Raw genomic sequence first — 16,259 nt, forward strand, 5'->3', positions numbered from 1 at the left:
GAGGAGGGTGCTGCAGGCAGAAGTGCGCCTCGGCCAGCTCGGCCACCTGCCTCCGTACGACGGGCTGTCAAAGCCGTCCAGCTCGCGGGCGGCGGGGGGGGAGGGGGCCGGCCGTTGCAGCTGATGCCCGCCGACAAAATCACACCTGATGCGCAAGGCCCCCTCCCTTGCTCCCCGATGAGCAAGGGAGGGGGCCGCCCAGCCTTACCTCCGGGGTTGCGCCCGAGCTCCGGTCTTCCCTCCCGTCCAAAGGAGGCGTCCATTACTCAAGCGCACAACCGTCGCCGAGCGTAACGGGGTGCCCACCTGCAGGCGGCGGCGGCCAAGTCCCCACGGCCGCGTGCGCACGGGACCCGACCCGACCCGACCCGACCCTCCTCCCACAGCCGCCCCGAAGGGCTCCCGCGCCTCACCTTCATCCTCGAGCTCCAGTTTCTCCAGCATCCCTTCGGAGGCGGCCGGGGACGGCGGCGGCGGCGGCGCTGCCTGCAGGAGGGCGGGGAGGGAGACACAAGAGGGAGACGGCGGGGTCAGCGGCATCCAGGCGCGGAACTCAGCGCACCCGCGGAGGCATTCCCGGCAGGCGCCCACGCGAGGCGGGGCCCGGCGAGGCGCGGGCTCGGCGGGCGCTCCAAGAAGGGGCGCGGGCTCGGGGAGGAGCCGCGGCGTCGCGGAGCGAGGCGGGCGGCGGGCCGCCTCCTCCGCCCCCCGCGCCGTCCCCCGGCCTTCCCGCTCCCGCCAGGCCCGGCCAGCCGGGCGCGCCCCCTCCGCCTCCCGCCCCATCGGAGGCGCCCTCTGCGGAGGAGCGGTTGGCGCCTAACGGCTCCCGAGCGAGCGTTGGCGCGTTCGAACGTCCGCCTCGAGACCCCCCTCCTCCTCCCCACTTTCCTCGCGCCCCCCCCCGCCTGAGGGGAGCCGAGTGGAACATTCCATACTTCCGCGGCAGGCCCGTCGGGCCCCGCTCGGTCAGCACCTCGGAGGGGAAAGGGCAGCTACCATCTGGTGTTTCGAAAGGGGGGGAAGGGACGCTTCGCGATGCCAGCGAGCCAAAGCCCCATTTTGCCTTCGCTCCACCCCTGCTTCCAGAGCCGGCGCGAGCTTCCCCGTTTCAAAACACCCAGCTTTGTGGGGATGGGAGTAGAGGCTACAGACTTTTCCCGTTCCCTCCCCCTCAGCTGATGTTGGTATTGTCCAGTGTCCATCCATCGGCCTGGAGGGAAGAGGCTGCACCACTGCTGTCTGGGGGGAGATGGACGTTGCAAATCTGTCTATAGAAAATGTCACGATTTAAGGGGCCTTAATGTTACTATATCTTGCAGGCCAGGGTGCAAGCGGTTTTAACAGATGGGTCAGTTGTCCTGACAGCGTAGCAGAGGATATGTGGGTTGCATGTACCTTCTTTGCTGCTGCCCCTCACACTAAGCCATAATTTCTGTAGCGCTGTGTTGCTTTACAACTGACTGAATGCACAGGTTTAGCGATAACCTCAATGGATGCATTCGCACAACGCCTGAAACCCAAACTGAACAGGCCACGTTACAGCTTAGTATGTTGTGTAAACCAGGACAGCATGTGTGCAGCCTTGCCCATTATTCTCACCTTTAAAGCTACCAAATCTGAGCTGCAAGAATCCAGATGCCTTTCACGTGGCAGCAGAGTTTGAGTTTTCCATCACTTTGATGCCAATCAGTGGTCTGGATTTTTGCAGCCCAGAACTGGTGCCATTCCTGCAAATAAGAGAGGGACTGAATTATTTCTACATAAATTATCACCGCTTACTTCAATTCTCATTTTCACTGAAAAGGAGAAACAACAATTGACCCTTGTGACCCGGAGGGGGGGGAGATGGGTGGTGATAGAAATTTGAAAAATAAATAAATAAATCCTTGAACATGCACTTAAAGCAGTGATTCTCAGCCTTGGCAATTTTAAGATGTGTGGACTTCAGCTCCCAGAATTCTCCATCTGGTAGGGGATTCTGGGAGTTGAAGTCCACAGATCTTAAAATTGCCAAGGTTGAGAATCACTGACTTAAAACATACACATCAGTTTTTAACCACCCAGATTGAATAGCAATGCCCTTCTGAGTCACTATTTATTTTAGTTTTATTCCTGATCCTGCTTTTCAGACTGAAGCTCCCAAGGTGATTGACAATCAGTAAAAACAATCCCTGTCTTTAGATTTACAAACTAATCCATACTCTGTGACCTTGAATATTCTCCAGGTACTTGTAGCCACTCACTAACATTTCTTGTGTCCCTCCTGTAAGAAAAATTAGTTGCCTAATACAAACCCTGGTTTATGGCATCTGTTGTTTCCTTATATTCTCTGAATTACTGCCAAAACTTAGGTACCTCCAACAACAATAAAGGACTTTTGAAGGTAGGTACTACAGCAGTCTTGACTCCTAGTAATTTCAGTTATGAATTCCTGCAGTTTTCATGGCAAGCTTTTTTTTAAAGTGGTTTGCCCTTGCCTTTTTCTTCCAAGGGCTGAGAGAAAGGGACTGGCTTAAAGTCATCCAGATGGCTTCACACCTAAGGCAGGACTAGAGTCTGTGGTCTCCAGCCTGGTGCCTTAACCACTACATCTCTCCTACAGTTTAGAAATACATTATTTACACATTATTCAATTTTGAATAGTCAGCAAACTAACATGGTTAAAGAAAAGGTCTTATCCTTAAGAAAGGAACATCTACACAGAAATAAACTTGTATCCAAAAAGAACATCTGGAAAAAAACAAATCTTACATCAAATCCAGCTTGCTTTAAAACTAGTAACTGTATCTGTTGTTTCATTAGGAAACTTTATTAGTCCTATAATTTCAGGCTTCAGTGTTTTTCAAATTAGGTTTTGTATGTTTTTCCAAAGAGCCTCGTGTGGTGCAGAGTGGTAGGCAGCAGTATTGCAGCCGAAACTCTCCCCATGACCGGAGTTCAATCCCAGCGGAAGCTGGATTCTCTCTCGGGTAGCCGGCTCAGGTCGCCTCAGCCTTCCATCCTTCCGAGGTCGGTAAAATGAGCACCCAGCTTGCTGGGGAAGGAGACGACTGGGGAAGGCAATGGCAAACCACCCCGCGATAGTCTGCCAAGAAAATGTCACGAAAGCGGCGTCCCCCCAAAGGGTCAGACGTGACTCGGTGCTTGCACAGGGGACCTTTCACCTTTCACATGTTTTTCCAAACAATCTTAGTTGGTAAAATTGAATGAAGCACTGACCTAGCAGGTTGCCCAATCTGGGGTTGTTTTTGAGCTAATACGCTCTCTTGCCAAAGTCTGAGAAATTTAGCAAAAGCCCATATATAATTCAAGTTGAATTTGCCATTCTCTCAATACCGCCCTAGCTACCTTCCAAAACATGCCCCAAATATAAATTACAGTAAGTTGCATACAAAGTATGTTTATCCAGGATCCGAGCATCTGTAAAGAAAGAGAATACCTGTAATATGGGGTCACTGTCCCTATATCTGCCTCTTCATCCTCTGACTTTATAGGTAAACCACATAAAGGCTGGATTCAATTACCTAAGCCAGTGTTTTTCAACCTTAGCAACTTTAAGATGTGTGGACTTCAACTCCCAGAATTCCCAGCCAGCCTAAGCGTCCACACATCTTAAAGTTGCCAAGGTTGAAAAACATTGCACTAAGCGGTAGCCTGTTTAACCATGGTGGTTAACTAAACCATCACTGGCTAGATTTGTGCAATACCCCAATGTGTGAGATCACTAAACTAAAACTAAACAAACCACACTGGCTTATCACAATGTACGAAAATGTTTTATTTATTTGGAAAAGCAGCTTTTAATGCATTTATATCCTTCCCAACGAAATATTGTTCAAGGTGACTAATTCTAAAATACAACAAGATACTAAAGGGATGCTCAGAATTATTAACAAGTCAAACATGGATATCAGTAAGAAATAAAAGATGCTACACATTCTTATTTTAACCTGATTCCATCAGCCTCCCCATCTGCCCATGTATTGACAATGAATCACACAAAAAGTCCCCCATTTCCAGATTCTCCATGGATATTTTCTTCCATACTCAGTGCTAGCTTCTACTTTATTTTCTGCTGTTAAAACTAAGTAATTGTTGAAGAGTAAAAAAACATTTCTTTGCACACCAATAATTCTAGGAAATTCAGAGCATTTGCTTTAAAGTTAAATTTTTATATATTCTCATGCATTCAGCAGTTTTCCATTATTAACAGAAATGTCTCCCTGCCATTTGATTTATATGCAGAAGAGGTTGCCTGATCCTCCTGTTCTCCTATCATTGCTTCCCTTGCCCTTGCTTATTTTTATTTCCCACCTCCCTCCCTCCCTCCTGTCTTTCTACCACAAGATGCACCAGATGTTCAATCTGCTTCAGTTCATTTATGGATCCATTCAGCGGACCAACCTATTTTGGTGGTTTACTGCACACTTGAAGCGCTTGAAGATGCAATTGTAAAATGATTCCCATTGAAGTGGGTTGTCATGATGCCACCATAGCCATGTGAGTGAAGCTCTTTCAAAAGAAACAGGGCTTCAATGGCACAGTCACGGCCACCATCTTGAGTTTGCAGATGCCCCGTTATCAGTGCTGCAAACAAATCATGACGAAAGCCTGCTCCGTCAATGGCAATCTTTATTTAAGAGTCAGCACCAGTCCACTCAGTAATATTTACTTTGAAGTAATCTGTCTTCCTCCTGATACTTGATATTTTAGCTCCGTTGCCCCTGCCAGCATTGAACTATATGAGATATAATTTTAGCTCTTATAATCTAAAACATCTGGAGGACATTAGACTGCATAGCCCTTCTAGCACTTTGATTCATGAAATGTAATGGAAAAAACAGGATTTTTTCCAAGCCGTAACAACATGTCTTTAAAGATAGAGGAAATCAGTTGATTGCCCGGTAAACCTTTTTTCAGGCAAAGGCTCCATTCCTATGCACTTTATGGTTTTTTTTTTGTAGTTTCTCTGTGCAGGTAACCGATAATCACCTTAAGTAACTCCCATAACATTCTAAACCTGGCTTTGCAATGATGGTTTTGCAACAATAAAAGCTAACAGTGGATAAAATGGACTCTTTTTCCTAGACTGTCCAGTTATACCTGCGTAATGTGTGCACTTTTACTCTTAACTTTAATCTACTGTTGATTACATTATTTAACCAGATTCTGTTTAATTTTTCCTTACTGATAGACTGAGCTAACATTGCTTGCAAGGCTTACAGCCCCCAAACGTCAGTGGCAACATTGGTATTGCTCAAAAACTCTTCCTTTTTTGCTCCTGTGCTGCGGCAACTGACGCAGAGTAGCAACCTCCTTGAATGCAGAACATCCTGCTTCCAAGCGAGCCACCGAGCCCAAGCAAAGAATACAAATCTTGCTGGATTCCAACCCATGAGACTTTAACTCAACCAGTCCTCCAGTTAAGAAACATGCCAACATGTTAATTAAAACAAGAGATATGGGGAATTTTCACAAGTATCAGAACTTAAGTACACCTGTTCAGATCCAGTCTTGCAATTCTGAAAGTCTGCATGGGTGGGAGAGGAAACTTAGAGAGATCCTTGGCCAATTTGACCATTTTTACTTATAGGCATCACTTTTCAAATCATTGCAGAGTTTGCCCTTCCTATAGATGGCAAGATGTGGACTTCAATCTTGCAGTACCTGCTTTGATTTTCCTAAGCAAGATCCACCAGCTGGAACCACCAAGTACAAAATCGGCTGGTCTCAATTTAGCACAGCCCAGGAATTTATTGCCAAGACTTTTAATCATTTCACACAAAAACACCCTCCTGGCTTCCTCCCAGACTGTCTGTTTCAGCTGCTGAGCTTGTTAGGGACATGGGCTTGTTGCTACTTTTAAACAATCGGGAAAGAAATGGTGGGTGACTTGCAAGTCACCCAGATATTGATTCTAATATCTGGCCACCTCTTCTGGAAAGGCTCCACAATTCCCAGATGCTACACGTCTGTTGAGTTACAGGAATGATTTTTAGGGAACTGCTCAGCAACAGCGTACAGAACTGGAAGCAGCTGGGACTTCGCAAAAGTTTAAATTAGGAGGTAAAACAGGTACAATACCTCCTGTTTTTTTAAAAAGAAGTCTTACAAATTTCTCCCTCATTGTGAGAAGGCTGTTTGGTGCCTAGCCTGTATTTTAGGAAAAAAAAATTCAGCATGGAATGACAATCATGGATTGAAAATATTCATTTATAAAGCTATCTAACACAAGTTCCAGTTTTTTATTTCTCTTGTTCCCTGGGTGCACTGAAAAAGCGTTACTGCTCCATTTACTAGTTCACTATTCACACCAGCTGCATAAAGACTGAGTTCACATGTCATCCTCAGCCATAATGTGATTTGCTAAATTCTGACCGAGAATAGCATATGATGTCAGTTCCTACTGCTGGTGGCTTAGTGTGATAGAAACCATGTCAAGCCATGGCTAAGTCAAAAACCAAGGCTTAGCACTGTATCAACTAGGAGTAGGATAATGTAATCTAATATTTGCACACGCTACGTGACCTACTAGGCTATCAGGTGGATAAAAATAGGACAGTAAAAATAAAAGCAGAAACTTTCTCAAAAATCTAAGCCACATCTGGTTGGCTGCACAGGATCACTGCATTCAAGTAATTGGATCAGAGACAGCATATGCCTGCTGGATCTACCAAGAAATATATACAAATAGTCTTTATGGGTGTAATTTTGAAACAGGACAAGTCCCCCATTCACATCTATTTACATTTTTTTTTTAATGCTATCCAAACGCAGCTTATTTTTTCTCTTGGCTCTAATGACCTCACTGACCTTGTTTTTTTTTTAATCACAAGAAAGGTGACTGATAGCTAAACAGGATCTTCATGCTGCTTTCATTAATTAACTACAATTATACAAATTATTAATTAACTTACTACAATCTATATGCTGCATGCTTCAAGGGATTCTAGGTGGCTTACAATGTGGGTTCCTCATTATTAACATGTTACCAAAGTATTTTATTGAATGATCAGATAAGTAATCCAAATTTTTCCTTTCCTCCTCTTTAGTGTGTTGGCTTTCAGCTTACTATGCTTCTGTGAACTTGCCATGATGGTTTATAATTCATATCATATAGCTCACTGTAATGAATGAATGCTATTTGTGGTTTGTTCAATAAACCATAGCAAAGATAGTTTAGAACAGTGTTTCTCAACCGTGGGAACTTTAAGATATAATTCCCCAGCCGGCTGGGAAATTCTGGGAGTCGAAGTCCATGCATGTTAGCTAGGGAATTCTGGGAGCTGAAGTCCACACATCTTAAAGTTGCCAAGGTTGAAAAACTCTAGTTTAGAACAAAAAACAATACAGAATGTGAAGATGTAAGCATGAATGATACAGTCTGATTTAATAATATTGTACTGATTGTTGCGAATACTGATAATTCTAAGAATGAACTTCAAGCATTCAATAAAAATACGCAAACAAAAAAGGATTCTGTAGCATTGTGCTAGGATTTTTAAAATCCTGTACTATATTTGTAATTCTGGTCTGTCACAATATTCTTCTTACAGCTATTGATATATTGTGACATTATATGAACTTCATTAGTCATAGAAAATTCTGTTTTATAACTGGAAAGCAAACCATTTATTATATGACAGAAACAAAAATAGTCCAAATCTGTATCTCATCAGCACTTCCTTTTAGAGCAGAAACTGGTTTTTTACGGCAAAGTTATTAGAAACAGTTACTTTCAATCAGAATGCTGATGCGAGCAAAGCCACAGCTCAGTGTCGGCCACTAAGCAAGACTGTTCAACGTAATATGAATCAGATTTTTAAAAACCGAGTGTGGTGGTAACATAGGAATGTGAACTGCAATTCAGTTAATACTAAAGCTTTGGGTTTTATCTCAGATGTAACTAAGCCCTTGAGCTGGAAGTAGATCCAAAGGCCTTCATTCTAGAAAATCTTTAGGTTATGTACCAAGACAGCTTACAACAGAGATGCATTTTTGCAACCAGTTTTTCCTGATAAAAAGTTCAGAGAATTGCTTGACAAAATTTGGAGGACTCTGCTAATTTTGGTAGTCCTGCACATAAAAGCATGCTAACAAATAATTGCATAACAGTTTGCATTTTGATTCCAGAAGTGCAATCTAGTAAATTTATATCCAAAGGTAAATTGAATGAAATTCCCTATCCCTACTCTCTGTAAGGAATATTGGCCATTGCCATGGATGACAATGCCAATACTCTGTTAGAGATCACTAGTTCCCCAGCAAAAGTTTTGAGCTTCAGTTTCTAGGATTCTTAAAAAGCTAGCATGCTGCAACTTAGAGGAACTCAGGTTTATTTCGAAGAATGCCTCTGAGCCCCACGTATGTGAACTGCAATTCAGCTGCAATTCAGATGCTTTCTTAGAAAATTGAAACAATGGGAGTAAGACCGTTGCTTGATTTGGAAATGATCGCATCTGTCCAGGGGAAAAAAAAGACACAGAGGGAATCTGAGATGACAGAAAGCTTTTGAGATGCTAAGGGAGGTGACAGGGAGCAACCTCATGAGTTTCATATGACAAATGGATGTTCTAAGATTTGGCCACACTCTCCTGGCAGCCATTTTGTGAGAGTGTCCATATCATGCTTTCAAAACTTCAGAAACATCTAGTTGCCCAAGAATGGCCATGCGACCCTGCTGTAGAAGACAGTTGTCCTGAAGAGCCATCTGTAGGTATGATGGCTCAACGCATCCAAGTCAAGAATTTTCTGTTTACAGCAGGGCTTAACGCTGTGGTAATACAGTCTTCATTTCAGTTTTTGAGCACCTGAGATACAACATAATCTCAAAACAGAGGCAGGAACACTCAGTTTGTGTTGCTTTCATACAGTTGTGTTCTAAACTTTTAGTATCAGCCTTATTCAGCATTTTGGCTTTTCAAGGACTGGAAAAGTTAGTGTCCCCAACACACAATTTTCATTTGAACACGCACATACTCAGACCAGAAGATACTAAAGCAAATGTTTTGACTAAATCCAGTGGTTATATATTAATCAGCCATGGCTAGGTAGAGACCCAAGAATCTTGTTAGAACTAGAGAACCTGCATAGCATATAGTTACTCAAGCGTTTTGAGAAAAAACATGGCTGCCCTTTCCTAACAGTTGCCCTTCCTATGTTGAAAAAAACACTTATTAAAAATTATTTTGACTTAGCCAAAAACATGGACAGCAGCAGTTTTCAACATGTGCTTAAAACAACTCTGCTACGTTGATATCTGTGCAGGGTGGAGAAAACGACATCACGCACATCGTGACAAGAATGCACAAATGACATAGATTATGTCATTTGCATCACTGGTGCAACAATATCCATGTGACATCATAACTTTGAACGGGCACCTATGCTTTCTTTAATTCTCTTACTTCTTTAAAAAAAGAAAAAGAAAACCCCAATTTTTTTAGAAGGTTGGCAGGTTAAAGACTCAAGGAATTCCCATCTAAATGCAAATCACACATGCCAATCTTGAATGCCCAGTCACAAAAGGTACTTTTCCCACCCTTTGTGAATGTATCATATGCCACAATTATAGTTTTGCAAAGGTTAAGTTTCCACTCCAGTTCTTCTCTCATGGTTTAAACTGTGATATTTCAAATTCCAGCAGTAAAAGCTCCAAATCTATTATGTAGCCATTTCTCCCTTCCTAGTTAAATTGAAAACTTACTTGTTCTTGAACTCAAGCTTCTCCTCTTCTTTTAAATTGTCAGTTTTTCAGGTTCTCTGATGTTTCTGTCCTTCAGTAATACCATCTATTAGGACCTTCTTTTATTTCTCAGTATGTTAGCCTGGCCAACAAATCACTGTTTATGAGTATCTACATGCTCAAGTCCTGGAATTTAGGAGCTGCTTTCAAGATGGAATAGTGTGGCAATCGGAAACCAGGTGGATGATCATTTATTTCCCCTAAACCAGCCCTGAGGATCTGAATTCTGCCTCTAGATCTAATTATAATTAGCAAATGTATCTTACAGCAGTGGAAACAATAATTAATTCTAACAACTCTGTTAATTTAACTTTTGAAAGTATCTTTATCGAAAATTTGGATAAAGCAGGAATCTTGGCCATATTGCTGAATATTAACTGCCGTGAAACCTACTGGGAGAAAGGAGGAAGAGAGGGCTGAGTCTCTAATTCTGGAAAATCCTGGTCGTGTCCCATCCCAGTATTAACCAGATGCAGCCTTGTTTAGCTCTGAGATCAGCCAAGGTCAGCGTCATGGTTAAACTGTCAGCAATCTGACCTCTGCACTGGCCGAATCAAACCGCGACACATTAGCAGAGAGAAATTGTTCTCAGAAACACCTATATTTATTCTGATGTATTTCAGGAAAAAAATACTTTTATTTCTTTCAGTTTATCAGCAACAAGAGATAGAGACTGGGTTCACAACTTGTGCTGATCCATAGTTTAACCATAATTTCTTGAATAAATTGGCTGGACTCACATTATGCTATGCCATAAGCCATGGTTTCAAGCCATAATGGCTCAACTCATATAATACATGGGGCAAAACCCAACAGACCACATTATAATTTAGTGTGTTCTTAGAAACTAGACCTGAAAAGGTGTCTGTTTTCTGTATTTTTCACCTGAAGGCTTCTATGCACAGTCTCCAATAATTTAGCCTTTCAAACTGCTCCTGAGGAAGGAAGCTTTGTTTTTTGAAATGCACCTGGGGAGGGTTCTCCCCTGCTACATTTTCCAGACAAATCACATGCATTAGGAATGCAGGCAATTAAGATCTATGTGTTACTCGGTGCCTTACTACGAACCAGCAGAAAGCAGAATTCAGTCAATCATTAGGTCTGACACAGCATCTCCCATTGAGAAATAAATCAACTACCCAGACCAGTTTTTGGCCCCAGGGAACACTGCAGACTCCAGCTGATCCAACTGATCTGGAAGATGGCTAATGAAAACGGCCAGGCAGATATGATTTGAATGGCATCTTAGGAGTGTAAGGCAATGAAGTTAATGAGTAGGATTTCCCCACTGCAAAAATACAACACGTAGACAGGACATGGACGCAACCAGAAGCGAAGTGGAGGGCAGAAAGGCCATCTAGTTGTTGATTCACCAGACGTATTACAAGATGCTGGAAGATTACTTGTTCTAACATAATCCCTGGACAGATAATTCCTCGCTTAGCATATCTGCACAAAGCATAAATGTCACTTACTGGGAACTCCCTCTTATGAACAGCAAAATCCCTGTTCAAGAAAACTGAACAAACACACTTCTGAAACGGGTGCAGAGAAGAATTTGAAATGTTTCATGCTCAAAATACCTCATTTCAAGGTCAAAACAATTATTTTGGGTTGGAGATGGTCTCTTCTGACTATTCCCAAAGTGTTAAATTTCCAGATTGTTGGAACAGCCCATTTTCAAAATCAAAGTAACTGTTTCTAACTCAACACTGGATGTACAGTCAACTCACACTCTATGTGAATTAAGAAAACATTACTGAACAGTGATTGGAATAATAGTATACATCTAAACTGTTCTGAAGCACCTCTTCCTTCTTTTTCCTGTAGTCATGGTGGAGATCACAGTAAGATTTATAATCAGACATAATCCTCTCCCTCCCCATGTGTCTTTAAAGCAGGAAGTTTGTTGATGGTCTCGGCATAAAGTATCAAAAATTGTAGTGTACAACTTCAAATTATACAAAGACAATGAAGCTGGACTGGGGGAACCTCCTTGTTACAATTTTCACATTCACAATTCCTAATGCTACAAACTAAAGGCAGTTACTGATTCAGTTCTGGATATTTTACAACCCACATTTCCAAAGGTGGCTCAGGGAACCAGCAATAAGTCAGAACAAAATAATAAAAACAGCTATAACAGCTTTGAGCAAGGAGTTTTAAAAGAGCAACATATCTTAAGGATTTCAGAAACAGCTGTAAATCAATAGCCCTCCTATCCAATAACAACTTATTTAAGGGCAGGGGACTGCTGTATTAATTTATAGATAAAAGTAAGCCACTTTGAGCCAGTTTGGTGTGGTGGTTAAGGTGCTGGGCTAGAAACCAGGAGACCGTGAGTTCTAGTCCTGCCTTAGGCACAAAGCCAGCTGAGTGACCTTGGGCCAGTCCCTTTCTTTCAGCCCTGGGAAGGAGGCAATGGCAAACCACTTCCAAAAAACCTTACCAAGAAAACTTCAGGGACTTGTCCAGGCAGTCGCCAGGAGTCAACACTGACTCAAAGGCACCAAAAAAAAAAAGCCATTTTGGTCCCATGCAACTGGAATTTGCCATAACAAGGACAATACCACTGAGCACATTCTGATCCCCATAAACCTCACCATAGATCAGGGATTCAGAATTTACAGCCTTCCAAATGTTTGTCCAGCCAACAGTGAGGGATGCTGGCAACTGTACTTCAGCAGCAGCAGGTGGGTGACAATCACCTCAATGTATCTGTAGGTTCATATTGAAGTCTTCTCTCTCATTATAAGCAAATCAATGCTGGGCCAAGGGGAAGTTTTGTCATATTTACAGAGACTCTTGCTAGAATATAATAGCAAAGTGTAACCACGTCAAGTAATGAACCCGTACATGCCAATATGGATCATTAAACAAATCAACCCAGAGTTCTCAATGGAGGCACAAATGACCAGGTTCAAATTATCCTACTTTGGACACATGATGTGAAGACCCAGTTCTCTGGAGAACGCTCTAATGCTGGGGAAGGTGGAAGGAAAGAAAAGATGATGACCAGCAGAAGGTGGATGGACTCAGTTACAGTGGTGATGAGTGCACCATTGGGATTCCTGAAAGACCAGGTTAGGAATAGATTGTCATGGGGAAAATCTATCTCTGTGGCAGCTAGGAGTCGAAAACCATTTGATGGCACATAATCCATCAATATATAATGCCATGATACAGTGATAAAGTGTAACTTTATACCATATATTTCTATGAATGGGCACATATGAGGGATGAAATCCATGGGACCCACTCAGAGCAGGCTATGGAGGCAGAAAGGTTTGCGTGGGAGATCTGCAGATTGTGCAGCATGAGGGAAAGTACCAGAATGAAGACTGAAGGAAAAACCAGTAAGATACAGTCTCCACAACAGAATATGGCCCCAAACAACAGGTGGTTCCTGTGTTAAGTGGATGAGCCAAAGCACTCTGGTGGAGAAGGAGCAAGAGGAAAGCAACATGGTGGGCCTGGCCAAGCTTTGACATAAAGTCTTGTTGGAAGGAATAAAGATTCCTTTGGGAATCTTTGGGAGCTGTAGACCTTTGAAGCCAGCACAAAGAATGACAATTCTATTGGGTGCCTGCCTCACTTCTTCTGGAACTGGCCAACTAGACTTTGAGTTCAGTAGGTCTTGCACAGGTGTGTTAACACGTGAAGCTTTTAGTTCAGAACATGAACCCTGAAAGTTGCAAACCTGCACTCTGTTTACATGTCTCGAGTTTCTGGATAAAAAAGAGCAACAAGTAGTTTTGGAGGTACTTTCCAACCTTCAGCGTGACACCTCTATGAGACCATCCTTTCTTTTCTAGCCCAGATAACCTGGTTCTATATAGCAGGACTCTAACACAATTCCCAATACTTTTATCAAAGTAGAGCAGCAAGCTGGCTGGGGGATTCTGGGAGTTGAAGTCCACACATCTTAAAATGGCTGAGGTTGAAAAACACTGCACTAGAGGCTTCTCCAGGTAGTCTGGTGTGTGCAGAGACTTATATCAGAGGAGAGGGAGAGGGAGAAGACATGAAGATGTTAATTCTGATTTTTCTACCATGTATGCAGATTACTATTTCTTAAGGAACAAAATCAGCCCTGTCTTCAAGCATCCTCTGGAGTGCATCAAAATGACATGGATTAACTGTCACTCAACAGAAAAACACACCCTTAGCCAGCCTAATATAACTAATAAAATCTGATGAAAGGATTGCAAAGCATCTTTAGCACAGAGCAACAAAAACCATGATCAGAGCTGCTTATATAGCCTCTCTGTTTCAAATGAAAGTATGACAGTGATGAATTGGAATTAATAACTATTTTGAGTTCACACCAGTCGTCAAACAGAAAACACATTTTCCAAACCTTAGCGGAGACATCCTCCCTGTTTATGATGAATCAGCTTCCTGAAAGCATTTGATTTTCCAACAGCTAAATCTGGCCTGGTACACCTTCTTCTTTTTCTTTCCCTCTTCTCCTTTTCTCCTGAAGATCTCATAGTTCCTTCCTGTTCTCCAGGCAACCTAGCTAGTGAGACATGGTGGTTAAGAAAGGCCACCATCAGAACCACTGAGCCACCCTTCATCGCTGGATGTGTGTGATCTGAAAGTGTATGAGCATATTCACAGAGACATCTAAACATATGTTTCTCACTGTGGCATATACAGACGAAAAGAGGGATAGGTCACCAAACATACATACAGTACACACACACACACATACATATTATATAGATAGCGCAGAATGTAGGATAGACAAAACATCTAAAACTAAAGCTTTTTTTCTATTTTAGTGTAAGCCACTAAGAAAGTTTGGTAGTCAATGGTATACCAGGAGAAATAAGCCAACAAATGGTAGTGTATTCGTCCTTGGTATATTTACCTCCTATCCCTTAGGGCAGTGTTTCTCAACCTTGGCAACTTTAAGATACGTGGACTTCAACTCCCAGAATTCCCCAGCCACGCTGGGAAATTCTGGGAGTTGAAGTCCACACATCTTAAAGTTGCCAAGGTTTTAAAACACAGGCGTAGAGTCATCCCCCAAAGGAGAAGAGTGGACAGTGGGAGGAATTCAAAACTGGCCAAAATGCTATTTAAGGAATCAACAGCAAACAGAGTCACTGACCACTCACCAAGGAGAAGAGCCTGCAATTATTAGTAAATCCCATTTGTGTGTGTTTGTGTGTGTGACGTGATTTTCCCCAGAGGATAAAATAAACTGTGGCTGAATCACAAAAATATCTCTGCATGTATCATCAAATGAATGCTGTAAATCTGGGCCCTTAAAACCAGGCCAGCCTTCCAGTCTCTTTCCTTCAAAACACCAATTTTCTTTTTCAGGAGTAGGAGCACCTGTTTCATTGGGCCGCAGATTTAGGGGGAGACTTTCATGACGCAACCACACAAAAATTAGGATTAAAAAAAGTCAGGGCGTAAGAGATCACCCCTTCCATATTTAAGCTGCACTGTGTTTTCCCACCCTTACACTGCAGGGCAAAGCAGGGCCACGGGAGAGCTGTGTAACCGACAAAGGTGTCGGAGCAGAGAAGGTGTTAATTTTGTGGGGAGGAGGGAACACCGCTCAGATGGAAGATCAGCTGTCCTTTTCTTCCTTTGCTATTTTCTGGAATTAAGAGGAAATGATGGAATATTCAGAAGGCAGTCTAATTGAACAGGCAGGATGACCCCTTGGCTAAAGGGCAGGTTTAAAAAAGCGGTGAGCCAGTTGCTCAGTTAGAAGTCTCTCTCCTGCCAAGAAGGCACCCTGCGGAGTGCGGCTGTGTCCCTGACCTCTGAGTCTGCAATCCTTGAGGCCGGAGAAAAGCCACCCACCTCCAGATTGGGGGACGACTCCAATGTCTTCATAACAGCCTCTTTGGAACTGAGACACTCTTTGGACCCTGGGAGCAAATATTATTTACTTACACTTTTTTTTTTTGGAAGAATCAGCCACCTCAGGGAAAAAGAGAGAGGGACATTCAGAATATGAACCCCTTGTTTGTTTTTTTCAAACTTATTAAGGGCACTGAACAATTTGATCCTTTGTGCCAAGTTGTTTGGGGAGGGGCAATGAAGGCTTAGGTGAAGCTAACCATATCAGGGCCGCAAACAGCCATCGAGCGGTCTCCAGCCATCGCAATGGTCATCTGGGTTTCTGCAGTCCCGATATGGCCACCCTAGTTTAATTCTGTTAATTACCAAATGCATGGATTTATCCACCACCAAGAACAGCTTGCCCTCTCGCCAGTAAATTCTCTGTGCATCCTCTGCATTCTCTGCTAAATAAGATGCATTAGCTTTCTCAATTTTCTTAATTTTAAACTCCATTCTCTGATGGCTGGTTAAAGGTGGAGAGAACGAAGGCCATTTCACATCAGGTTTTTAGCAGCACGCAAATTCAGGCTACGGGGAAGGTGCAGCGAACTTATTAAATTTAATTCTACGAAAGGGTTTGAAACTCCAGCTTTGTATTTTGCACAGGGCAGGGGTGTCCGCAGGGTATGGCCAAAAACATCAAGAT

The 16,259-nt window shown here is 42.9% G+C and overlaps 1 protein-coding gene across 5 annotated transcripts in view; it reads right to left on the reverse strand.

Moving 5' to 3' along the window:
- The window catches only part of PRKAG2 (protein kinase AMP-activated non-catalytic subunit gamma 2), a 160,451-nt gene that overhangs the window by 35,195 nt on the left and 108,997 nt on the right, over positions 1 to 16,259 (reverse strand). For 4 of the 5 annotated variants that reach the window (XR_010067926.1, XM_063303362.1, XM_063303360.1 and 1 more), the window contains one exon: positions 414 to 486. The exons of the other annotated variant lie outside the window; for it this stretch is intronic. Coding sequence is in view for 3 of the 4 variants with exons in the window: in XM_063303362.1 (XP_063159432.1) it covers positions 414 to 486 (73 nt within the window). In the remaining variant the exon portion in view is untranslated. The remainder of the gene's footprint in view (positions 1 to 413; positions 487 to 16,259) is intronic. 5 annotated transcript variants of the gene reach the window in all.

The sequence above is a fragment of the Candoia aspera genome, chromosome 4 (assembly GCF_035149785.1).
Source record: "Candoia aspera isolate rCanAsp1 chromosome 4, rCanAsp1.hap2, whole genome shotgun sequence".
Classification (NCBI taxonomy): Eukaryota; Metazoa; Chordata; class Lepidosauria; order Squamata; family Boidae; genus Candoia; species Candoia aspera.